Source organism: Epargyreus clarus, unplaced genomic scaffold (assembly GCF_041222505.1).
Source record: "Epargyreus clarus isolate Ecla_fem2 unplaced genomic scaffold, WU_Ecla_fem_2.2 ptg000024l, whole genome shotgun sequence".
Lineage (NCBI taxonomy): Eukaryota > Metazoa > Arthropoda > Insecta > Lepidoptera > Hesperiidae > Epargyreus > Epargyreus clarus.
The window spans coordinates 10,607,376-10,634,336 of record NW_027332231.1 but is presented as its reverse complement, the minus strand read 5'-3'; the positions used below and the strand labels follow the sequence as shown (position 1 = coordinate 10,634,336).

At 35.6% G+C, this 26,961-nt stretch overlaps 3 protein-coding genes across 3 annotated transcripts in view; 2 read left to right on the top strand and 1 right to left on the bottom strand.

Moving 5' to 3' along the window:
• LOC140752437 (ras-related protein Rab-23) overlaps positions 1–14,972 on the top strand; it is a 31,841-nt gene extending 16,869 nt beyond the window's left edge. The window contains exons 2-6 of the mRNA XM_073086731.1: positions 8,239–8,442; positions 8,879–9,041; positions 12,171–12,250; positions 12,661–12,839; positions 13,577–14,972. Coding sequence (XP_072942832.1) covers positions 8,288–8,442; positions 8,879–9,041; positions 12,171–12,250; positions 12,661–12,839; positions 13,577–13,686 — 687 coding nt within the window. The 5' untranslated portion in view covers positions 8,239–8,287 and the 3' untranslated portion in view covers positions 13,687–14,972. The remainder of the gene's footprint in view (positions 1–8,238; positions 8,443–8,878; positions 9,042–12,170; positions 12,251–12,660; positions 12,840–13,576) is intronic.
• LOC140752440 (uncharacterized) lies at positions 9,958–12,164 on the top strand. Its single transcript, XM_073086733.1, has one exon. The coding sequence runs from the start codon at positions 10,321–10,323 to the stop codon at positions 10,891–10,893; it is 573 nt and encodes a 190-aa protein (XP_072942834.1). The 5' UTR covers positions 9,958–10,320; the 3' UTR covers positions 10,894–12,164.
• Positions 14,973–15,006: 34 nt separating the features above from the next.
• Positions 15,007–26,574, bottom strand: LOC140752439 (BAG family molecular chaperone regulator 2). The gene is made up of 5 exons (XM_073086732.1): positions 26,313–26,574; positions 24,601–24,743; positions 23,920–24,032; positions 20,022–20,257; positions 15,007–17,264 (listed from the first exon to the last, which is right to left on the bottom strand). Exons 1-5 carry the CDS (start codon positions 26,417–26,419, stop codon positions 17,225–17,227), a joined length of 639 nt encoding a protein of 212 aa, XP_072942833.1. The 5' UTR covers positions 26,420–26,574; the 3' UTR covers positions 15,007–17,224.
• Between the last annotated feature and the right edge of the window lie 387 nt (positions 26,575–26,961).

Genomic DNA, 26,961 nt, shown 5'->3' with positions numbered 1-26,961 from the left:
AGATCGTACTAGCCCTCGGGCAACTTAAAAACGGAAAAGCCCCTGGTGAGGACGGCATCACTTCCGAGCTGTTGAAGGCTGGAGGGAAGCCAGTCCTTGAACAGTTAGTTAGGATATTTAACTCCGTCCTACAAACAGGGAGAACTCCGACGGCGTGGAACCGGAGCATCGTAGTTTTGTTCCATAAAAAGGGGGACAAAACAATGCTAAAGAACTATCGTCCCATCTCGCTCCTGAGCCACGTCTACAAGTTGTTCTCGAGGGTTATTACGAATCGACTCGCACGAAGACTTGACGAATTCCAGCCACCAGAACAGGCCGGGTTTCGTAGAGACTTTGCTACCATAGACCACATCCACACAGTGAGGCAGATTATACAGAAGACTGCAGAATATAATCAGCCCCTGTGTTTGGCGTTTGTGGACTATGAGAAAGCATTTGACTCGATCGAAACCTGGGCTGTTATGGAGTCCCTGCAGCGATGTCAGGTCGACTGGCGATACATCGAAGTGCTGAGATGTCTCTACAATGCCGCCACTATGTCCGTCCAAATCCAGAACGTCCAAACAAGACCCATCCAATTAAGCAGAGGCGTGAGACAGGGGGATATACTGTCCCCGAAACTGTTCACTGCTGCATTGGAGGATGTCTTCAAGGTATTGGACTGGCATGGACGGGGCATACGCTTAGACGGAGAATACATCTCGCACTTGCGGTTTGCCGATGATATTGTCATTATGGCAGAGTCGCTGCAGGAGCTGCAGGAAATGCTGAACAGCCTAAATGGTGCCTCCCGACGGGTGGGTCTGGGAATGAACTTGGACAAAACGAAAGTTATGTTCAATGAGCATGTTGTTCCTAGCCCTGTTACCGTTGAGGGCATGACTCTCGAAGTTGTTCAGGAATATGTTTACCTCGGGCAGATCATGCAATTAGGTAAAAACAACTTTGAGAGGGAAGCCGATAGGAGGATCCAGTTGGGCTGGGCAGCATTCGGGAAGCTTCGTCACATCTTCTCGTCGCCTATACCGCAAAGCCTGAAGACCAAGGTCTTTGACCAGTGCGTCCTACCGGTGATGACCTACGGAGCCGAGACGTGGACACTTACAGTAGGGCTAGTCCATAAGTTAAAAGTCGCTCAACGCGCTATGGAGAGAGCTATGCTCGGTGTATCTTTGAGAGACAAGATCCGTAACGATGAAATTCGCATGAGGACCAAAGTCACCGACATAGCTCTGAAGGCTAGCAAGTTGAAGTGGCAATGGGCTGGCCACATCTGTCGAAGAGCCGACAACCGCTGGAGTAGACGGCTCTTGGAGTGGAGACCGCGTCTAGGCAAACGTAGTGTGGGACGCCCTCCTGCAAGGTGGCGCGACGATTTGCGCCGGGCGGCGGGAGCTAGTTGGATGAGAAGAGCCGAAGACCGGGCTCAGTGGCGTACCTTGGGAGAGGCCTATGTCCAGCAGTGGACTAACGTGGGCTGAAGATGAGATGATGATGACAAACTGTAATAAAAATGAGAAAAATAACTCTTCTCGTCCCATCATGAATTATCTGATTTGCGATTATAATAATACCTATGTATAATATTATAATAACTACTAGAAATTGGGGAAATTGAAATTAATTACATGAATCATTAGATATCAATAAAAATCTTTTCTCTTTCGCATAATTTGATACACATGATAAATTTTAATCTAACAAATTTAATGTCAATTCCAATGCAATTCGTACTTTCCTTTTTCAGAATTGACTACATTCGATTGCAAAACATGCATCGCGACCATATTGCGACGCATACGAATTTAAAATGGCTATAAACTGTATAATACCTGTCAGGATTATTTAAATATGCACATATATATTCATCTAATATGTTTACATTTTCACAGCGTTACATGATATACTTTTGCATAAATCCAAAAACAGGTAGAGATAAAGCCAAAATCATTTTTAAAAGTGACCGTGTTTATGATTCAAGTTTTTACCTAGAAATCTTAGTCTCCAACGCATATTTTAGAAGTAGCTCACTAGTATGCAATCTATATGTAGTCTGTACCCTTAGTTAGAGTTTCTACGTTTGCGCAAAAACTTTCAACGTTTACGTATTCGCTCATACAGCGCCCCCGTGGACCGTATCGGAACTATTTCGCATTATGAGTTTTAAAAAACTGAATAGTTCATTGTAACGACATTTCATTTTACGAATTTCATTAAGATTTGTTTACTTTTACATTTTAAATTTAATTTTGATAGCGTTATAGTTCCGTTTTTGAAACTTATACCACGGTACAAATATAGTATACTGTGCTTATACTGTAGAATTTAACGTAATGTAAACGTAAAAACTCATACTAAGGGTACTGACGGTAAGTGGCAACTGCTGTTCATGAACATCTATTGTCAACCGTAGACAAGATACAAATTCTATCCGAGATTGGATTTATAAATGGCCTATGTTAATAAAAGCGAATAACAAAGTTGCGAGTGGCATAAACCGTATAAAGTGATGAAACTAATTTCTTAACACACTAGAATAGTTTAATTTTTACTGCGCAATTACCTGCATTCTATTTTTACGTTCTATGCATTGCTCAAAATATTTTCGTTTCAAGTACTTAAATTTAATTGCCTAATACGAACCAATAAGTGATCTACGAAATGAATATTACCTCTATACCAATTAGTAGACTACCTAACACCTGCCATGCCAGCTTATGAAGACCGAACAATGCCGCTACTTTCTTAGCTTCTCTTAACCAAGAAATCGATGAATGATTGATTAGGTTTATAATATTTATGCAACTTTCCAACGCAGCATGTGTGTGCGAGTAATTTTTGTCGGCTTATCGAAGATCGTCGATGGTATTTGCTTAATAATAAAGATCAGAGCGTGGATAAAGCATTTTCCGTTGACGCAACAGCATTGGTGACACGCGACGCTGGAGATGTTTGCACGTATGGATAAAACGATCACGTCCGCGTGTGTAACGAGAACGACTGAACGACGGCCTACTTATCATGCTGAGACAGATTTTCGAGATGAAACCACTCAGAAAAACTACCTGTATTACCTTTAAATACGTAATTAGGTACCTTTATGTGCATCTATATGAAATTTGTTGCATGATGATAATTATTAGAGATGCGTCGAATATTCGTTTGGTATTCGGTATTCGGCGTATTCGGCATCTTTTTTGCTATTTTTATTCGACCGAATTATTCGGTTTTGGTGCCGAATATATTCGGTTCGAGTATTTCTATTTTCTTGTGTACACGACATGGTACAGGACTAAAACACTTCTTAAGTAAGATTTATGTTATATTACAAGTCAAACTCAAATCCTATGAAGAATGTGTTGAATGAAGCTAATAAAATAAAGCGATTAAACTTCAAATCAACATTTATTTTGATACCTCAAGTCAACACATTTATTACTTAATCTATAGTTAGTATAGTGAACATTTATTTTAAACCTTAAATCAGTATTTATTTTAAAACTCAAATCAACATTTTAAAGTGTTAATGAACACACATAATTGGCAAACTGGCAATAAAGAAATGGTTAACCGAATAATTCGGCCGAATATTCGGTTCGGTAAAGGTTAAACCGAATATTATTCGGTATTCGGTGAATCCACTATTCGGCGCATCTCTAATAATTATGAAGCGAACTCTTTGAATGTCTGTCTTCTAGGGCGAAAGATTGAAAATACCAATTACTTCACCCGATCCAACAAATAGTCATACCATGAAGAGTTCTAAAATCCTCGCTTCTTCAAGGCTTCCATCAATTAGCTATTTTATATTTCTGTTGCTATTCTATTACATACTTACTAAACTAGAGTTAAGGCTATAGAAATTACCGCTAGCCAAGAAAAAGTTATTTGAATATTTCAGAACAATATTATGAACTATTAATATTTTCTCGCATAATTATGTAACTCTATTAATTAAAAGGATAGATAGTAGATACAAATATTTTAACTCCGAAATAATGATGTATGATCCCATACCTCTTACGTTGGAGATAGAAATTAATTTCACTTTGCTATCACTGCCACTTTCAATTTATATCCAAAATTATCATTTGTAATTCATATCCCATTTAAACTTGATAGGAAACTTCACTTTGCCATTAAGTACAAGAAAGTATGAATTAATAGCAGCACCAGATTTGATTGATTAGGTATTTTATATAAAAAAATAAATTATGATGTACGATTAATAGTACAATTTCCGCTAAATCTACAAAGTGGAATCAGTATGCAAATAATTATAGATTAAATGAGATTTATTAAAACAAACTTTTTCTTTTTCTCTCGGCCAGTAACTTGAAACTTGGCATGCCGAGCAAAGCCGGAAGCAATAGCTAGTTAATTAATAATCCCTGCTTCGCAATTAGATGCCTCAAAGATAATTAATCTGACTGCATGGCGGACGCAGTCATAGTTTATTGCTAGCTTATCTATACAAATAAATAAAATCGAAATGTTTGTCTATGGTATTTAAACAACTCACATTTCCTAAGCTTACTTAGCATAAGTACTCATTACGCGACCACAAACTATAAGTACCTATATACTGTATTTTTCACTTAAAGCTGTCTGTACGAACAATATATTTTAATAACAAAACCGATTGAGGAGATTGTCACTGAAAGACATTAGACATTAGTGCATTATTAAGATAACATCGATACGGAATATTTTATTTAAAATATTTTGGATATCTTTGTCACAACAACGTAAATATTCCTAAAGGCTAAGAAAGTTCCTGTGTATGTACCTACTCCTTCTTAACAGATATTTCGACCTTAACACAGATGTTATTAGGCAGAAATAAGTATGACGTATTGCTATCAGAGTTGAGCCACGGAGGATTCCTTTAAAATTTTGTAACACCTTAAAGAGAGTTGCGGTCAACAAAGCCGCGGGCGGATACTAGTGGCCTATAACAAGCATTAACTAGTAAATAACGTCGGCCGGACAGCGCGGATGAGACTCATTTTGATTTATCATTATAATTTTACTTTCGACGCGTTTCTCCGCGCGCAGAATTCCGCATAGTCATGCAACCAGATGAAGTATTTCGATATGTTAATATACATATTAGAATTAATATTAATAAATGTATATACATAAGTATTAATAAGTAATGTCGTCTACTTTGTACATAGTCGACAAGTTACTGAATATTCGACGCAAACCACGCTAAATGAAATTTTATATTTGTGGGCACCATTTTGTCTAGGTCAATCATGTTTAGATCTCATTAAATGCACCGAGTGTCCACTTAAGTACGTAACTGAATTTAATCTAGACATCTAGAAATCTAAATCGGAATAGGTCAAGTCGTGAATAACATGTGTTACTGGATTGATTTATGAACTGTTGCTTGTTGATTCTCAGTTGTACATGACTTATGTTATTATAATTAATCCGATAAAATAGGTAGTAAAAAAGTAAACGCAGGAAAAACACAGTCATGGAATAAACGTCTATATTATTTAATTGTCTATGGCCTTTCATTAACAATTTCTATTGAGATTCTGCCTTATATAACTTTACTGTAAGATAAAGAATACCAGCTTGAAGCTTTTTCTAATTTCCTAATACACATTTTTAGTAAACGAAGTAAACTTAGAAATTTATTATAATTTACCTATAGGTAAATTCGCCGAGTATTCGGAACACGTAACAGATTCGAATCTAAATCAGGGCAAGCGATCTCAATGCGACAGGTGCTTCTCTAAACTGGTTTGTGCTATGTTCGCAAACAACTGCTCCCTAACTAAAGTCGCCTCTACACTACCCAAGGTGCATGGTAGTAATCGGCCTTTTGGAACACTTACTTTCACTTTTGCTCCGTACACATTTCTGTAAGTCTACTGTGTATCGGTTTCAGGATTTTTACTCTTTTTCTATTTTGCAAATTATAGTTTGACATGATTTTTTCATTTTTTTTTCCGTCGAACTTTTTTATTTTGAAAAGTGAAAAGACTATATTTTATTGTTTAAAAAAAGAAATTAATAAATAAATACATTTTATTAGAAATTTATTAATCTTCTACTCGCAAACAATCCGCCGAATAACTTAACGTACATTCGGAATCGCGCCCATCGTGCACATCGCGCCGAGAACAGACGATTATTCGTAGCGACTGCCGAATACACCGGATTATTTGCCAGCTTGTATTCGCGCCTATTCGTCTGTACTCTACATAGATATCTAATGCATCATTAAGGTATTCGTCATTCGGAAAAATATTCTCAAACTCAGATTATTCTCGAATATCTATGTTGCATAATAGGAATTCTGTACACGATAGTTTCCTTGTCACTGGTCAACGCTCTACATGATGAATAGTGTGTAGCTGACTTTAGGTAATTCTCAAAATGTGAGCAGCCTCGGGTAAAATGAAACGGGATCATGAATTGTTGGGTATTGCGTACCTACCACAGAATATTTATTGGTGCTACGTGGTACTTATTTCTATTGTCCCCTCAATCTATTGGAAAGGGAAATAAATAACAAAATTTTTAATAACCGACTTCCGTTATACTATTTATGCGCTCTCCATTAAAGACATTGCGCTCAGGATATTACGCTATATTCATTTATAATGACAATAAGACTTAATATTATAGTGGTTATCTCTGGTTTAGCTGCCCTTCCCGCTGTGGATTAGTTCGTTAGTAAGATTAGTTAAATTAGTTAATTTGATAAGTTCCCATTTCAATAATTTAAGTCTAAAAACCGCGTCAGTAAATATCCTACCCAAATTTAAAAATATCATCACGGATACTTCAGGAGTTTAACGGGTTCAGAGAATTTCTTTAACTTTGCAATACATACTTCGAAACTAGGGATGCGCCGAATATTCGTTTGGTAATCGGTATTCGGCGTATTCGGCATCTCTTTTACTATTCGTATTCGGCCGAATTATTCGGTTTTAGTGCCGAATATATTCGGTTCTAGTATTTCTATTTTCTTGTATACACGACATGGTACAGGACTAAAACACAAAACTTCTTATATAAGATTTACGTTATATTATAAGTCAAACTCAAATCCTATGAAAAATATGTTAAATTAAACTAAAAAATAAAGTAATTAAACTTCAAATCCACATTTATTTTGAAACCTCAAGTCAACACATTTATTACTTGATCTATAATTAGTATAGTCAACATTTATTTTAAACCTAAAATCAGTTATCAATTTTAAAACTCAAATCAACATTTTAAAGTGTGAATGAACACACACACACTGGCAAATTGACAATAAAGAAATGGTAAACCGAATAATTCGGCCGAATATTCGGTTCGGTAAAAGTTAAACCGAATGTTATTCGGTATTCGGTTATTCGGTGAAACCACTATTCGGCGCATCTCTATTCGAAACATTGTACCCACCTACAGAAATCTATGCGATCGACGTCAAGCTCTATGCTAATAAAGTTGTCTAAAGCTAAAATATCTAAAGTGAAACTTTTCCGTTGAGCGCGCCAGTAAATAGAAATCGTTATTTTATTGCTTTTGACTTTTTTTCTAGACACATAAAGAGGGGTCATCGAGGCAACAAGTTAATTAAAGACCTAGGAAATATTCGACATTTCATATTTAGCTTAGGTATACTCGTATAGTAATGAATGTACCTGATAATCAATATTATTACAGATTGCCTCGTAAATATTAATCGTAAATGATAGTTAAGAAATGATTACTTAAGTTTTATGTTTTTTACGGTGATTTATTTATTCACACGGTAACATTTTTAACGTTATGTTTTAAATAACAAATTAACGTGTCTAAGCTAAAAACTATACGAAATATTTTATAAATATGGACGGGCATAAAATATGCAAAAATCGGTACCGATATCAGTTATTGTTAAAAGCCTTTAGACCCGCGTGCAACACTTTCCATTAGATCCACTTCTCAAAACAAAAAGTCCGCTTCTAAAGAGTACCTACACTTCCCTAAACGTCCCTCGTTTCTCTAAACGTTGGCGTAAGGTCTACTTTAGATTAGGGATGTATATCTTAAGGTACCTAATTAGGTCATTTTAGTGTTGTAAGTTGTGACTATTCACTTGAAATATTTGTGACGCAATAAATAGTCTTCTGTCCTTTTTGTATGTGATTGCCACTACATCCAACCAATGTATAATTCTCTAAACCTTTGGCTATATGACCCACCATACTCATAGACTCATTTCGACTATTCCAGAGAGCAAGCAGCATAGACTAATGTGCGGTGTCCGGGGGATGGTGCGAGGATGCGCGAGGAGGAGCTGGAGACGGCGCTCAAGGTGGTGATCGTGGGCGACGGCGGGGTCGGCAAGTCCAGCATGATCCAGCGCTACTGCCGCGGCACCTTCACGCGCGACTACAAGAAAACCATCGGTGTCGACTTCCTTGAACGACAGATTGAGTAAGTACCTAATCAATTAATCATATTATAATGAAATATATAATAGGACTGTTATTATCCTATTGTTACGTTGAAGGTACACGGCCGTAGCCAAAGTTTTGTTTCGGGAGGGAGTTTTTTGCCATTGCACGTAAATCTAATAATTCCCGTGGGAGTTTAAATACGCAAACCTCCATCCCTGATTACCGCCTTAATAATCACTATCGACTTATTTTCTTAAGGTTTGACAAGTGACAAGTCACTTTCGAAGGCGCCTTTGAAGGTCTTTTATATATTGTGACGTTACATCCGAAAATTTAGTTGGGACGTTTAATTTAAAATCTATCGTATATAACGTTTCATCTCCCATTTAACTTCTAAGTCTATGGCTGCCCCTATGATAGTTGAAATACCACATAATATTACAGTTTGATGAAAACATTATATTTTTTTCCAGAATCGACGGAGAAGAAGTCCGGCTGATGCTGTGGGACACGGCGGGGCAGGAGGAGTTCGATGCGATCACCAAGGCGTACTACCGCGGCGCGCACGCCTGCGTGCTCACCTTCTCCACCACCGACCGGGACTCCTTCCTCGCGTTGCACTCCTGGAAGCTCAAGGTACGTAGTCTACGTAGGCTTAAACTACGTAGTAAGGAGATCAATAAATGTTACTAGCAAGAGCCGAGAGTCCTCTAGTCTAAATTAGGTATATTTGTAAACCTCAAAGCACCTAATAATGAATTATCTACTCTGAGGTGTAAGTTAAAGTAATCTAATAGCGCGAAATTATTCTCCGTGCTTATGATATCAATTTTCGTCTCGTTTTTAATTTATATGGTTATTATTATTTTCATTGCGATCTGTGGAACGGAATATTTTATTGGTGTTCGATAGCGCCATCTCGAGGCAAGTTACAATAACTAAGATAAAAAAGGATGGCGACTTTCAGGATGATCTGTCAGTGTTGGAATTTACAGTTTCGTAATTTATTATTTTCAAGCGGAAATTAATGCCACCTACTGAAGTCGTCCTATTAAGCCTAATAAAGCAGTTTTCGATTTTTTCCTTTGTGTAGGTACACTCTGTAATCTTAATACGTTGACTAATCCTAATAAACCTTTCAGCGGTGCATTAAGATAGGTCAAAGATAAGCTTGGGTCGATATTTATCGTCTGTTTCATAAATAAATAACGTTTATGACCACGTGAATATGTACCTACCTACTCACTCATTTAAGCGATCAAGCAGATTCAACCTAAAACTTTATAGAGTAGGTACCATAGATAGTTACTTAACCAATATGCCACCCAAATACGACGATCGAAGGGAAAATCATCAATAAATAAATTACTTGAGCATACAATTGCAATTGAATTACATAGTATTCAAGTAAATGAGTACAAAAATGTGAGGTACTACCCTAAATAAAAATCATAAGTAGAAATGAAAAATAAAAGAAGTCATCATAGTAATACACACAATACAAAATCTTATAACACTTCTTATTTAAACCGATGATAAATGATGATGATGACTGTACATACAACGTAAGTTGAAACTTAACATACATTCTGGGTTAGGTCAACTTAGGTTAAGGAAATAAAAATAAGAGTACCTACTCGTTCCTTATTTCTTGAACAACGTTTTTAAGAAATAACAAATTCGCTAATAGTATTATCGTAGCGAAAACGAGGGCCCGATAATAAAGCAGGATTGAGAGATAACCGGGGTCACGACCCGCCGATGCATACACTCAAACTATACCACTACAAAATAAACAACCCAGTAGTAGTTGCGTACGTTCACATGTCGGCTTTACCGGATGTTTGTATTCTCTGAGCCTATATTTGGATTTAGTGCGTGCATCTCTGCGATTTGGCTGCCATAATTTCTCAAGATGTCACACCAACTGTACGTGTTAGCGGCGATATTCACAATTTTATCAACAAGTGTTAATTGTAAAGTATACGCAAATGCCGGGAGCCGGTGCATCGACTACTACAAAACTGGTGAAAACTTTGATTTAGAAAAATTAAACGGCGCGTGGCATGCTGTGTACTTCTGGCCACCGATACAAAGGCAGCGGGACAGTTGCGCCGTTGTAAACTTCAAGAAAGTCAGTTCAGCCGATGTCAGTTCTACAAACAAAACTTGCCACTTCAATATACCATCAGACGAAGCAATTTGGCACTCTACATACACGAACCACGCTGGAAAATTTACAAATGTATTCTATTACGGACAAGAAGAAGTGAAGAACCAAATCCGGTCCTGCAATCGTTTTTCGAAGTACCTTTTCATAGATGTAAATGATGACTATTTGTTGGGTATAAACTGTTCGATGGGTGGGCGAGGAATGCTGCTCGCCAAGCAGTTGCCGACGGTCTCACAAGTGCAAGCGGTGGTTAATGGAATAGATATTATGTCTGGTCGTGATGGAAGGCCAGATTGTCAACTGCGAAGTCGATAAATGTCGACTACCTTTGCCCATTGCGACTATGGCGACTTGCATAGTCTTTTGGAAACGGCATGTATTTAGAAAATATTCAATGATTTTATTTTAAAAGAAGTGACGATGTACTGTAAATTGGTGCTTTTATTTTTTAATCTCAATAAATATACAATAAAAATTACTGTCTTATTGTTTTCTGGAATAATTAGTGGTAAACGATTTTTACCTATGTATGTTCAAAAACATAAGTATGTTACCATACATTTTATTAAAATATGCGATTTGGTTTTCACGAGCAGGTATCTACTTTAAATGACATCGCCATCTTATAAAGTCGACGAATCATTGTTTATCCAAATATAAGTTTAGATTCAGTATAAAAACATAAATTTTCCGTATATTTTTATATGTCCTCCAATACAATTTTACCACTCTGAATGTTCTTGTAAGTTATGAGCAATAAAATTAAATTAATAGCTACAAATCTTGGTTAAGTTAATTGAAATACACAATTAATATATGAATAATGAAAAATTAAGAAAACGAACGACGTTTTCCTTTTGTTTCGAAAACGAAGAGAAAACTATAATAACTTATTATACCTTATACACTACTTATCTACTTTTTAATCTCATTTATTTATTTCTACATTATTACATAAAAGACGAAGTTGATACTAAAATAGGTTTCTACGAGACAGTCTTTGACATCTTGGGTCAAGGATCATTAAGACAATATAAATTGAGAAGAAGTAAGATTACTATAGCGCAGTGATAGCCTAGTGGTTAGGAAACTCGGCCTTTCGATCGAGGGGTCCGAGGATTAAATACCAGGCAGGCACCTCCGATTTTTCAAAGTTATATGCGTATTAGAAATTAATTATCACTTGTTTTAACGGTGAAGGAAAACATCGTGAGGAAACCTGAATGTAAAAAAAAACAATCTCAAAGGTATGTGAAGTCTTCCAATGCGCATTTGGCCAGCACGGTGGACTATGGCCTAATCCTTCTCATTCGGAGATCCGTGCCCAGCAGTGGGACAGTAATGGGTTGATGATTATGAAGAAAAGAAATATAATTTATTTAATATTGCAATTTAACTGACCACATAACTCGTACCTTATAAGTGTTTATATTATTACCTATCTTACCTACATCATGTGCCTAGCAATCTGTCATGATTGTATAACTCTTCTATATAAATCACTTTGATAGATGTATATAGAATGTATGTACCTATATAGGTGAATTAATTAAGAAACTGAAGTAAACGATAATTTTAATTCTTATTTTTAGGTGGAGAATGAATGTGGGGAGATCCCAACAATCATAGTTCAAAACAAAATTGACTTGATGGACCAATGCGTCGTTGGACCGTAAGTATTAGGTGTATCTTATGATAAGCATGAAAATTGATAAAATATCAATAAATAGTTTTATACTTTCATAGGTGTCAAAATAACAATAATTCCTTTTGAAAATCGGTAGAAATTGTATGTAACAGGAAAAAAAGATGAAATGTACTTTTTTTAATAATTACAGTCAAAATGATGCTTTTCTATTAAGTATTTAAAGACTTAAATTAATGGATCTTTAATCCGTGTTAGCATTTTGGCAAAACGATATCTTTTGCCCGGCTAGGTGATCATGCCGTGCAGCCGTACTCTGATAATTCTAGTTTAGAAGCTGTATATATGCCACACGTTTACAATACTTCGATGCATGAATACCACCACCCCTACAAATCTGCAAGTCCAGAAGGTAACATAAAGTCGTATATGATCAGCGACGAAGCGGAGCTGGTGGCGCGCGCGCTGGGCTGCCGGCTGATGCGCGCGTCGGTGAAGGAGGACGTGAACGTGGCGGCCGTGTTCCGCGCGCTGGCGGCGCGCTGCCTGGCCGACCTGCGCCGCGACCGCGCCGACGACGCGCGCGCCGGCACGCCCTGCACGCCGCCCGTCATCGGTAACACCACTTACCCGTTGTTTATAAACAATCTGACCAATTTACCCCTACCCATAAATTATTAAAGATACTTCGCCGCCTTGAAATTGAATGAAGCCACAAACGGCTTATTATAGTAAGTTCTTTTTTGAATTCTTGACAAATAAAAACACGAACAAAACAACAAAATTTACGAATAAATAACTAATACTGCGTAATTTACATAATAAATAAATAATTATTTCAAATACTTTAGGGACATTTTAGCACGGAGACGTGGCAAAACTTTTTTACGCAACTATTTCAATTCTCAAAACTGGGTACATTTTCTTGTTAGGAGTGAGTAATCTTTACTTATCTATGCCCCTACCAAACAACACGACAAAACGTTTAGTTGGAGTTTATTAGTAACGGACGTCAAACATTTTCTGAATTCTGACCATAGATATATTATCCTACTGACGTAGGGGTTCTGACACGTTTTATAGGCACAATCCCGGGTTCGAATTCCGAATCAGATTTTCTGAATAGATTCTAAGCGTTTATTTACATCTACAGACATGGACAGTGTCAGACAAAATAGTAATCTCCTATACGAGGTGCACTTAAGTATTTGCGTAAGTATACCTATCTATAACACAGCCGCGAAAACATCTATATCAAAATGCACTTGTGTATTAAATTCGTAATTTAACAAATTGATTGAATTATCCTAATACTTTGTCCCTTTCTGTTAATCATAATATTTTAATTTCCAGGCACATTCACGAACCACAACAGCAACGGTACGATCCTGTTGCGGCCGACCAAGCACCGGCCGGGCGCTAAGAAGAAGAACGTTCTCAAAAATGCTTGCCGAATACTCTAACCATGTACCTTCTACATTGCCGTATTTAGATGATTTTACATGTGGCAGTAGGCTGAGTACAGTCCGCAGTAGCACTATCAATAGATACATGAAGAGGATATTTGTTAATTATTCTGTTATGGACTGTTTCAACAATGTTCATTATTCCGTTCTACATTCTAACAATATTATTGTGACAGATAACAAGTAACATTATGAGAAATCTACCGTCTCCTCCTTAATTACATACATATTGAAAGAAAAGTCATCACTAATTTTGCTTAGCTCTGAAGCCTGATTCTTAAGCAATTGTGGTTTTTAAGACGTCCGAAAGTAAATATTTCATCCAACCGTCCATCTATCCGCCTTTTAAGGTCCACTGCTGAGCATAGGCCTTCCCTAATTGACGCCACTCCAATCAGTCCCAATTAAAAGTCACAGACACTATTTTAACCCATCAGAATTCTGATATATCTGACAAATATTCGTAAATTCGCACAATTTTAACACTCCTTCCACGCTTTGACTGAGTGAAAAGGATATCATTTTGTACTAAAAAATGCATAAAACAAGTTTCTAAACTTCGAAAATATGCGAATTATAGCGGAAGTCGTCTATTTACATTTAAAATTATTAGCTCTCTAAACGTCTCAAAGTAGAACAACGTATTACATGTGTAAAGAAAGAGATTTCTATTTTGTATCTGTATATACATTACATGTATTTAGATAAGTAATTTAGTATCAATGTAAAGAAATATTTTGCGATTCAGAGTGCAATTCAGATAAGTTTATTGTTTTTGAAGTTATACTTCTTTAGGCGTTTTAAGTAAAAAATAAGGTTTTTTAATTCGAAAAAAGTAAGGTGCTGGCGTCCTTCAAATCGCAATGTATGTTTTAAAGATACTTAGTGCATACATATTATAACGAATATAAATGTCAAAAAATGTTTATTACAGTTCACAACTTAATAAAGAATGACAACATAATTCGAAAAAAGAATACCAATATTATTTTCATGATTATGTATTATTTACTCATAATAAAATATATCGCCCCGTCAAAGAAGTATAACTTCTGTCATGTGTACATAAAGTACACGCGTACTTTTTTTTAAATATTTTATTGTAATGTGAAAAATTTCATGTTTCCATTTAATGATAAATTGTGTACCTAATAGATAGTTTCCTTAACTTTTTAATTATTATTAGTCATTGCTTATGGTAGTTAAAATAATTTAACGGGACAAGTATGTAAATATTTTGTACTTAATCGTTTATAACAATTAATAAATTATTTTTTCAACGCGTTTTGTTATTTATATTCATAGAAAACAACACAATGTGATTAGATGTTTTTTATTTATAAACGACGCCAAATTAACTAAAATTTAAGATTATACAGCTTCAATATTTAAACAATGAAAATGTAACTTGAAAAAAAAACAAAAACATAGTCCACAAAAGCACTGAGCACTTGCACCAACACCTTAGCATATTTTAAAATAAGCCTTCTAGTATACATTTTTTGTCCTTCTCGTACAAGTGTGAGCAAGTGAGATAGAACTCTACATGTCATGATCACACACTTGACACATTTTTATATTCTAATAGTGTAGTATAAACGCAGTTACAACTATTGCAGTATTACAAACTCATTATTTGAAAGTGTACATAGATGTAATTTGGTTCAATAAAGGACGTAATACGAAACAGCGGCACTGCTATATCCCTCCCGCTTGTTCTCCATAAAGCGTAAACCAGAGACACATAGCAATGCCGCCATTTTATTGAACTTATACATTCTTATTTTGCACTGGTCCATAGAATATTCACCGTCTTAAGATTACATCTAGATTAACTCTAAAAGCAACTTTAGTTCAAAAATACAATGAAAAGTGGATATTTCTCTTATAGTACCGCTGCGGTAAAATCGAAGCACCTGCCGTCCCGCCGGTATCACACATCTTTACCGACTAGATACCGACTTCTGTTGCATCGACACCGAACCAGTACGGACGTTGTTACATAATCGCCACCAGCGTCATACGAACAAGTATTAGCGGGAAAATAATCACAAAAGGAACATTTTATCGAACTATGTAAGAAGTAGATCTGTTGTGGAAATATTAAACTACCGATGACCGTTTGAAGTAATTAAGCGGGTATTGAATTTTCACTGGGTAACAAACGAATCCACTCAGAAAATTCTTGCAAGAACAAGAGAACATTATTCCAATATTGTCCACAGATAGTGCAGAATTTTATTACCCCACTCTAATATGACAATCGATCAATGTTAATCGATATTGTTGATCCGATATCGGCGACAACATCGTTATATTTTCAACGGTACAAAGTTACTATGCAAGAAATACGTCACTATTGTTCAAATTCGTAAAAAAGCTCCAAATATATATATTCATAGTGCAAACCTATAATTGGCGTGTTCAAGGCCCTCCAAGTCATACCAGGAAAATTAGATATTTTAATATTTTTAAGAATTCGTTAAAGAGATTACTAAACATTTTATGCTAAAACAAACACAGGTGGGTACGCCACGCATATCACCATATGCTAGAGATGCTATGTGATATATATAATTTACACAATATACAATATGAGAGTAATTTAAAAATATTTAAAGCGAACAGTATGACAACAGATTTTTTTTTATCAGAAGTCTTTATTTCATTTAAAGATGTTTTTTAAAAGTCTAGATTTAATTTATATATGGAAAATTAGCAGTACGTTTTTAATATTTATTATATTATTGAAATCTTATCTTTCTATCGTCATACCATTTGCTTTATAACACAAACATTACGAAACATAAAGCTCAATTCACCTAAAAATCACATTTACAGACCAAATTATGGTGCGGATTGACCATTAAGGCTCCTGACCCACTACACTGAACGATACTATCGTTACTTATATCACAAACAAATAAAAATAGATACATACAGCAAAACGGTAAGTCGGTAAAAACCCTTATTGGTAAAAAATGGTTGGTAACGAAACTATCCATTGAAGTTATATTAATCTATTCATTTTTATCTGAATACGTGTACCGTACAGTTTAGTTGACAAGATCCTTTATTAAAACAGGCACTTTTATATTAATAAACAAATTTTGCTTCAATATAAATAACATAATATTTAACAATGAATATAAGTACTAAATACTTTATACATATAATACATAAATAATTTATGATAATAATGTAACTGTTTGGTAAATCGATACTAAAACATTTTTAGTATAAATGAAAGATTCCGAAGTAGCACGATTACTTCAGTAAAATATTTTATAAAACGATATTCATGAATTATACTTTTTTAACGTGAAGTTAAACAAAAAAAAAACATTCTCTTCATTTTATGAACATATAACATTGCATATACATTTACAAAAGCCTACCTCAGTGTGCTTAGAAAGCTCCAAAGATATCAAAATTTGAAAAGAATACATTTCCAAAATAAATAAGGAATGTAATTATTTAATGACTACAATACTCGTGCGATATAAACTATACGATGAAGTTATATATACCGGAGTTACACATTAATATACCTATACCCATCACTATCCGACATTCTGAAAAGAAATTTGAATGTATTTTAGTAAAAAAATATAAAATTTAGCATATTACTAAAATTATAGTTATAGTTTTTGAAACTACAATACTTTGTTAGCCGTTATTTTCTAATCAGTACATATATAGGTTAATTTTCTATCCAAAACTAATATTTGAAAGCAAAAAAAATGGTCATAGCATAGAATATTAAAAATTAAAACTCTACTCATTACTTGTCAATGAAATCAAACAGCCAATCTAAAACGACGCACTCTCTTGTTTTCTGCAATCTTGTAACAGACTCAAAGCATTATAATCAGACACATGTGTAACATTTATCGATCTTTTAATACAAAACTTTACCAAACGCTTCTATGGGTTCTTAACTGTCAACGTCATGGCAAAACGATGTCACTTGCACTTAGCTCTGATCAATACGAGTTCTTAAGTATTTCCATACATTATGAAATGATCGATTGAACGAATATTTATTAGAGTTATCTCAAGAGATGCAATATATTTTTACAATCTTTGAAATGGCATAAGCATTTTAGTTTAGCATATTTAAATTTTTATGAATAATAATGCTAAGAAAAAATTAACAAGCGAAAAAAAATGAAAATAAGCATCCAACTCAATGAATAGCTTGATGATAAAGTGATAATCCTAATTTCAGAAAACTTATTATTTTATCTAGATAATTAGAATCGCGTCCAAGGAACAATTTGGTAAACAAACGTTTCCATACAATTATACACTAAACATTTATCTTACATACGTAGAAATTTAAGAACGAGCAATAAAGTATACGCTGTATACATATCACATACTCCAAAGCTTTTAACACTGCAACGTTAAGATCAGGGGCGGCCCTAGGGCGGGCGCCGAAGACACTCGAGCCTCACTGTTTAGCGAAGAGGCTAGGCTGTTAATTGAACGGCTACTTAAACTACATTTTTTTTTATAATATAAGAGTAGCAGACGAACATACAGTCCACCTGATAGGATTAAATATTCCTACCTGAGGTCGGCCACAGATGCGCCGCTACCCCTGAGGACCAAGCTGGAACTCCTCGGAAAAGTCTGTCTCCCTTACCACACCCTTCAAACCGGAATACAGCAGCGCCTAACACTGCTGTTATTAGGTAGAAATCGGTGTGGCGGTGGTGCCGCCGGAGTCGAACCACAAAGGGTTCTACCATCTTCACCACCACTACTTGGCTACAATATACAAATTTGCAGCCAAGTATTCTTGACGTAACTATAGAGTGCGCGCTAAATAAATAAACGTCGCCAGGACCTAGGGAGCACCACCATGGGATGTCGCACCACCTAATTTTTTTGCTAGGGCCGCCACTGATTAAGATGTTGCATAAAATATGACAAAAGGTTCTTATCCAATTGTTCAAAAACACATAGGTAAAATTGGGTTTTATCACAAGACGTAAGAAGCACATTCTCATTCAATACACAGCTACAATAGACAGCTAAGCCGCCTAATTTTGTATGCAACACAAATTGGCGAACTTTAATTAAATTATAATAATGTCTCGTACATAATTAAGAGTCCGACTTCCATTCAAAAAATAAAGCTAGAAACACAATGTAGAGGTTGTATGGGACACGATACATAGTTATTGAGTAAATACTAATTTGTATAGTAAAGCGCATTTTTAGTCTACCGCGGAGTGTTAGAGCGCTAAAGCCACAATGAGGGAACGCACAACACAATTTATATGTGTCTAGCAATATTTCTTATAAAATGGTCAAACACTACTCTTTGCATGGAATCGAGGAATCGCATGGAATCATACAAAAAAATTGCTTCATTAATCGCCACGTATTGTCAAAACATGCTTGTAATTGTGTGGGCGCGCCTTAGATTGTTTGTTATTTGGACCACTTATGCAGAAGTGATTTTATTAAGAATAAATTGACCTGCTATTCTAGAAAGGTTAAGTTTAATGAATGCTAATTTACGCCTGTTATAATAAGTTATCTACCCATTATTTCATACCGAAGTCCGTTGACAATTTCGAATAGGCAGAAATTGTCAAACTGTTTATTGTAGGCAAAAAATTGAATAACTTGATTATTTATAACGGGAGATAATGATTAAAATCTATAAAGCTAAGCTATCACACTAGCATAATGGAAAAGCGATATAAAATCACTACACACAGTATGGTGTATACAAACAAAAATCTAAGACACGGACACTCTTAGAAAACAAAACAAAAAACCGACTTCTATAGCAGAACAGCCATTTCAGAACAATAATTAAGAATTACCTTTGAAAAGGAGGAGGCTCTCATACTCATTATCAGATCCATATTTGAGGGGTATAGCAGGGTAAGAAGGGTACAAAAATATATATTGAAAAAAAATTATAAAAAGTTCTAAAGAAAACACTGGTCGCATAGGATTGGTGATCCAAATAAGTATCTAGTCTTGCATGTGACAAAATATCTAAATAATAGGAAGATAAAGCAGTAATGCTTTTGATCCCTTCACATTTGTCAGTCTAAATATCCCAAAATGTAAGCAATTATCTTTAAAAATAATCTCTACAATAATATTGAAATAAAATAAGTTTTTCAATGCAAAAAAAAAACTATACTTTCAATACTATTACAGCTAACATCTAACTATCAAACGCATTAAAATTGTTTATATTTCAAGCGCACACAGCCCTATTAGAAAGCCTCCCCCTTTTCGAAGTCGGTTAACATAAGCTGGCAGTACAACAGCTGAGCGGAGATCGTCGTATCACTCACGAGCAAGTGGTGACGTTGAGGCGGGCGAAGTACTCGAGGAGTCCCTGGAGGCGTTTCTTGACCCGCTTCTGGTCGTCGAGGGTGCAGCCGAGTATGGCCGTTTCGAAGTTCTTGTCGGTGGCGGAGGCGGGGTCCGGCTGCGAGGAGCACGCGTTCATGTACGTCTGGCAGCGCGTGTGCGCCACCACCGCGTCCTCCTGCACCGACATCACCAGCTGGTCGATGTACATGTTCACCTGGAATGTTACATTATATCTTTAAGCGTGGCATGAAAGGGAAATATATCGGTGAAACGATTTTTGTAACGGAAGCGGGTTCGCTAGAGGGCTACGTTCGTTACGTTAATAATATTTAATAAAATGCATCTGGAATGTTTTTTTGTGTGAGCAAAGAAGTATACATTTTTTAAAACCGGAAGACGCTTCGCGTCATAAAAACATGACTATCTTACAGACATGTTTATCATTTTGAACGGTCAATAGTATTTTCAAATTATATATTCAACGTCACCGTATAAACGACGGTCTCATAGTTTAAAATTAAACATATAATGTTACACGCTGTTTGTACAAGTGCGCATATTATTTTACCTATCTGCAGGATATCTAGACTTGATAACCGTTCTTAGTAATTCCTATTTTCACCTGGACTCTATATACATAAAATGTGATAACGTAATCAGATAGACTCGTAGATACGGCTTTTTAAAATGGAAAACATCTTATGCATACACTCTACTTCATTACAATTTACCACAATTCAACTAAATGTTATCAATGATCATTCATGAACAGACTAAAATTTCCCTTACGTAAGCCCCTCATATCTCGATTGACTTTAAAAATATTTGTAAACAAATTGTATTTACGTCGCATTGTATCATGTAGGGACGATAATCGTTAACATGTAGATGCTGGGTGTTAGATAACAATCAGAATATGGTGGGAGTTTGGAACTAAGTCGTCACAAGTAGGGTTACCCTATAGTATAATTGGATACAGAAAGTGTATAAATAGATTATTAGTTGTATCCTCCGTGTATAATAAAACACGTACTAAAACATAAAACATAACAACGTATTCAATATTGATTTAATACCCACTTCATAATAAAACTGAAATATATGCTTATTGTGTAGATGCTCGATGTTAGATAACACTTAAAAATGTGATGGGAGTTTGGAACAAAGTCGACACTAGTAGGGTTGCCCTTTTATATAATTGGATCCAAAAAGTGTATAATTGTCGTTTTTATTCTTTATGTATAGGAAAAATACAACAATATATGTGAAAGTCTTCGCTTATTTTTGATAGGAATATTGGGTAAAAGGCATGACTTAAAACTCTAAACTAACATTCCGACTTAGGCCTTCTAACTTTGTCCTCTAGAGTAGCAGCGCATCCGTAGCCGACCTCATGAAGGAGTCTAATTTTATCTGAGGTTGATTACAGATGTCCATGGGCGGCATTTGTCATTTATCATTAGATGGACTACATGCACAATTGCTGTTTCTGTATTATCTTATATATAAAAGTCTCGTGTCATAATGTTAGTTACCGTACTCCTCCAAAACGGGTTTACCGATTTTCACCAAATTTTATATGCATATTCAGTAGGTCTGAGAATCGGCTACTATCTATTTTTTATACCCCTAAGTGTAAAGAGTTGTTCACCATTAACATTTTTTTATTTATATGGCAACGTTTGCCGGGTCAGCTAGTAAACAAGTATAATAATAGTGGATCTTGTATGTGGATATTCAGACGTACAATATATTTTTCATACTGTCAGCCCTGTTAAAAGTGAGTCAGCGACCGGGCGGCCGTCAACCCGTCCAAATGACTAATGGCCAAACACTATAAACACTCAAACGACCCGCTATTAGGCTACAAACATTCTGTATACAATCGCGATTAATGTTTTATAGGCGAACATTACATTAAAATTAACAGTATACGAGTAGTTTTTCATATCAAGGACTGTAGTAGGAAAACTTTACTATAGTACATTATAAGTTTGTTTATGTGAAAAGTGCGTGTTAGGTCCCCAAAGGTAGTTAGAACTTTTTGTCTTTGATTTGACTTTAGTCGTAACACCACTCCATCTGTATTATTTTGCCTTGTGACAAGGTGTGGGCAAGGGAAATACAATTATATGAGGCTTTCCGACTTAATCCACGGGTCTTGAGGTAATCCTATAATCCTATTTATGGTTTATTATAGACTCCCACGGAAGGCAGCTGCTATTTACTATCGGGTAGTGTTATCAAACTAGTATCGTAGGTTCAGAGCATTTTTTTTTATAATATAGGAGCAGCAGACGAGCATGCAGTCCACCTGATGGTAAGTGGCTAATGCCATGGACATCTGTAATCAACCCCAGATTGGATTAGATATTCCTACCTGAGGTCAGCCACAGATGCTCTGCTACCCCTGAGGACTAAGCTAGCTCTTTTACCACACCCTTCAAAACGGAACACAGCAGCGCCTATCACTGCTGTTATTAGGCAGAAATAGGTGTGGCGGTGGTGCCGCCGGAGTCAAACCACAAAGGGTTCTACCACCTTTAGCATATGCTGAAGAAGCTCCTTGCGTCTTAGGTTTTCAAGAGTTTAGTGTTTTGACACCAAAACCGACAAACTAGGACTATATTACATAGGACCGATGCGTTAATCATAACCATTTAACGTTAAGTGAAATGAACGCCCATTTTCCAATACAATAACATAAAAATGTATGATGGGTTATGCAACATCACTCATTATGATATCAATATCACCAGAGATTATACAATGTGATACAACCTAATTTAAATTCATCTTCTATCGCGCGGCACTGCAATAGCTATCGTCATGCTATTGTATACAAATGTGTTTGGAGAATAAAAAAAATGGCCAAGTGTAAGTGAAACTCGCAACCGGAGGGTTCCGTACAATCAAAATTATCATATATTTTATTTTTAACATTGGTTATCATATAGCAGCTATAGAAGTGAATGCATTGTGAAAATTCCAATTGTCTATATATTACGGTTCAATAGATAAAGTTTAAAACGTCGAAAAATAGCGGTTTCCTGTACGGCGACTCCCATTCATTTATTTTAATTTTTTGTATTTGTTGTTATACATACTTTGTAAAAACATCAGGTCACCATTACACATACTCTGTAAAAACATTACAAGTGGTGGTAAAAACATTACGGCGAGACAGTGGAAGCTTAGTAATAGGGCTCCGTTTGTAGCCCTCGAGTACGGAACCCAAAAACCGCGCACCGGAATAGCGCAGATCCAATAAAGAGGCGCTTTGTTCGCCTTCAATTGCGTGATCTCCGAGCGACATTGACTCGGTGTTACATTTCTTAATGCTGTATATTTAAAAGCAGAATAATGCATTAAAGTTTAATAAAGCCGTTAATCTTTTACTGCTGTTTCAGTGACCTCATTTCTGTATTATTCTGGAATTGTGAATTAATGTAATAGAATGTTGAATAAAACAAAGCAGAACAGAAACCACGTCATACAGTTTTTTTACATATAAGCAGTAGTAGCCTATTGGTATAATTACTTTCACATTCGAGATCTGGGGTTGTACTCCAAGCACATACCACATTTTTTTATTGAACTAAAAATTGAACAATGTTATAAAAACTACACGCATTACAGTTATAAAAAAACGTTATCAAAGGTGTGGGAACTCTACCATTCTGTAGTTGGCAATGTACTGTTACATGCACCTAAATCTTCTCACATCGAGAGGAGACCAGTTCGTAGCAATGAGACAATAATATCGAAGATTTTCTCATTTAAAATAATAGCCCTGGCCTGCATTTACTGTAAAAATCATTCCCATTGAAACTACGCATCATAACACAAATAATAAATCATGCAAAGATATCTGACCTGATGCAAAGCCTCTTCTTGTTGCGGGTCGCGATCAGTTCGCACCGCCACCGTCACAGTCATGGCGCGTGCTAGGATCCGCTCAGAATACCGCAAGATGTCATCCTTATCACCTACGAAACACAGCTCATATAGCTCTCCATGTATTCTGTTCACTGCTGTCAATTTAAATCATTATTTGTGCAATGACCTTGCACACTCATGATATGAATTTCAATAACAAATGATTGCATGATGCAAGTCACCCAATTTTTCACAAACTGTCTCAAGGCAAGGAATTTCCTACTTAGTGCCATGTTAGTCCCAGCTTCATTTTAAGTTTTATGAAGAATCAAATGCCCAATTCTGTGAATATTTTATTTAATATTGTCACTAATTCACTAATAAACTGGGGCACTAATGGGCACTTAAAAAGATATAAGGACATTTACAGACTTTGTAAGTGTGTGCAGACAGACAAAAATATTCTTCTGTTCAATGTGTAATAACATATTTATAATATACAGTAACAACTGCATAGATACATACCATACAACTGCATAGTGCCTGTCATAATATTGTTTAGAAAAATATGATTTTATTTAAAAGAGAGAAATTGCAAAAACAAATTTTAACTTTAATTTAAACAAACTTAAACAGAGAAATTGTTTAAAAAAAACAGGATTGATAAAAATCCCTTACATTCAGATATATCTCCCAGTAGCTCGGAATGCTTGACACTGTCTAGTGTGGAGAGCAGGGAGTCTCGCTCCTCCTCAATCCGGATTGTGTCTCGCCTCAGTCGCTCCACTCTCAACTCGACTTGGTCTAGAACTGAGATCAATCTGAAACAAGCCGTCGCAATATGCATAGTATTCAGAGCAAAATTGTGCTTTTGTAGTATTTTTATTCTATATAATGTTATTTCTACCTTTGACTAGCATGTGAAAAAGCAAGTTTGTATGTAAATGAGGTTCAAATCTTGCAACTGAATTTTAAACCAGGTACAACCGATTGAGCTGAAATTTTGTGTACAAATTTGGTTTGGATAACATTGCTTGAAGTACCAAGTACTAAAATGTAAAAAAGCTATATTAGATTAAGTGTTTATTGATTTTATTAGAAACCAAAATTTTGTAAGATAAGAATTACAATAATGACACTGCAGCTATCCATAACATAAGCAAACAAATTTCATTAAATTCATTCATTGTGTTTGTCTATTGTAGAGTCTTCGAACCTAATGATCCTGTGTTACTGGGTTGAAGTATGTGTTGGTTGTACATAATATGTACCTTGTATGTTTGGTAACATGATTTTCCATAAAGTAAGCATCTAATTTACAAGCAGTGATAGCCTAAGAAACTCAGCATCTTGATCGAGGGGTCAAAGGTTCTAACCTCTGATTTATCAAAGTTCTTCAAAAATCACTAGCTTAGAAACGGTTAAGAAAAACATCTTGAGGAAACCTACTTACCTGACAAATCTAAATAAAAAACAAGTATTCAAAGCTATGTGAGCTCTACCAATTCACAATTGGCTAGCACGATGGACCATGCCCTAATCATTCTCATTCCGAGAGGAGACCCGTGCACAGCAGTGGGACAGTAATGGGTTGATGATGATGATGAATGAATCTGATTTGCCATTTTAAATAGTTAAAAGGTTTATTAAATATATATGTTTCACCTATGTTTTTAATGCAATTGACATGCCTACCATTATAAACAGTTACAAAAAATATTTTGTAAATAATGTTGTATAAATGCCTGGCCTATCCCTATCTCCTACCTTTCCATCTTCTAATTATTCCTTCTTAATGTAGACATTTCCTGAGATCTCTTGATTAAACAGAAGATTTAACACAATGGAGATCACTTAGAAATGCTAAGAGCTAAATGCCGGCTACAAGGAACAATGTCAGTTTATATCATGTTGTGAACTGGTAGGGGATAAAGAACAGAGTTGCAAATAAGTATATGCCCTCATAAACCTGATACAGTTTTATACATAATTTTAAATATTCCTTTAAAAAGGCACAAAGGCTCGTTTTTTAACATTATCGCAAACATTTTATCGCTATTTCCATTCCTATTCCAGAAACTCTGGTTGTGGTTTCCTTATCTTTTGTAAGGGAAAATGCACACGGCATTACAGTAAGGTTATATAAAAGAGAGCCTTGAAACTTTGTAAGACAGATGATTATTAGATTATCGATACAAAAAATCCAACAGGCCGTTCCACCAACGTAGCAACCGCTTTCGAGCGTGGGCGATGGCTGGTCATTATATTTTTATAACTAGACCGTAAAAACTCGATAACCATATTGGGTCCACGATCTCTGAATGAACCTGAGTAATAGCTAAATATGTAGTAGTTACAAGGCTAATTAAAAGATGCAATTGTTAGGGCACCTGTCTTTGGGAGGCTGAGTTCCAAGAGCCGTGGTTTCATCGATGAGCGGCAGACGAGACCCCTCGGCGGTGTACGTCCAATCTGAAGTATACTGGTCCACTTCCATGGTTTCCGCCAACTCCGGATCCAGTGCAGCGAAAATTGCAATCACACTTCAGCCAAAAATATTTTTATTCTTTAGAGATAAATAAATAACGTAATTTTCTCCAACACACCTGTCAAAATAATTTGACTGACATACGAACTACAATTTTTAATAGTGAACTATTTTATCTATGGACCTATGCACAGATTTGAATTATAAAATCTGACAGCTTCAAAAATTCGGTGTTACACGTCTATAAAAATAATTTTAAGCAGGTTTTTCACAAAGTTTTATTAAGTAAGTTAGAGATTACCTTTTTCAACTACCCCGCTACAGTTTACCATACTCTTCCGAAACGGCTTTACCAATTTTCACTAAATTTTATATGCATAATCAGTAGGTCTGAGAATTGGCTATTATCTATTTTTCATACCCCTAAGTGATAATAGTTGTTAACCCTTAACATTTTTTTATTTATATGGCAACACAACGTTTGCCAGGTCAACTAGTAACTAATATAAGCGTTCATAGGTAAATGTGTTATTTCCATATAAAAGATGAAA

Excerpts from the sequence above, each read along its gene's own strand:
- LOC140752440 (XM_073086733.1), top strand. The coding sequence starts at position 10,321 with ATGTCACACCAACTGTACGTGTTAGCGGCGATATTCACAATTTTATCA.
- LOC140752439 (XM_073086732.1), bottom strand. The coding sequence starts at position 26,419 with ATGGAAGTGGACCAGTATACTTCAGATTGGACGTACACCGCCGAGGGG. Across the intron at positions 24,744-26,312 it reads ACTCAGCCTCCCAAAGACAG|ATTGATCTCAGTTCTAGACC; the intron begins GTGCCCTAACAA and ends GGCTTGTTTCAG. Across the intron at positions 17,265-20,021 it reads CTCAACGTCACCACTTGCTC|AATGTCGGATAGTGATGGGT; the intron begins GTGAGTGATACG and ends ATTTCTTTTCAG.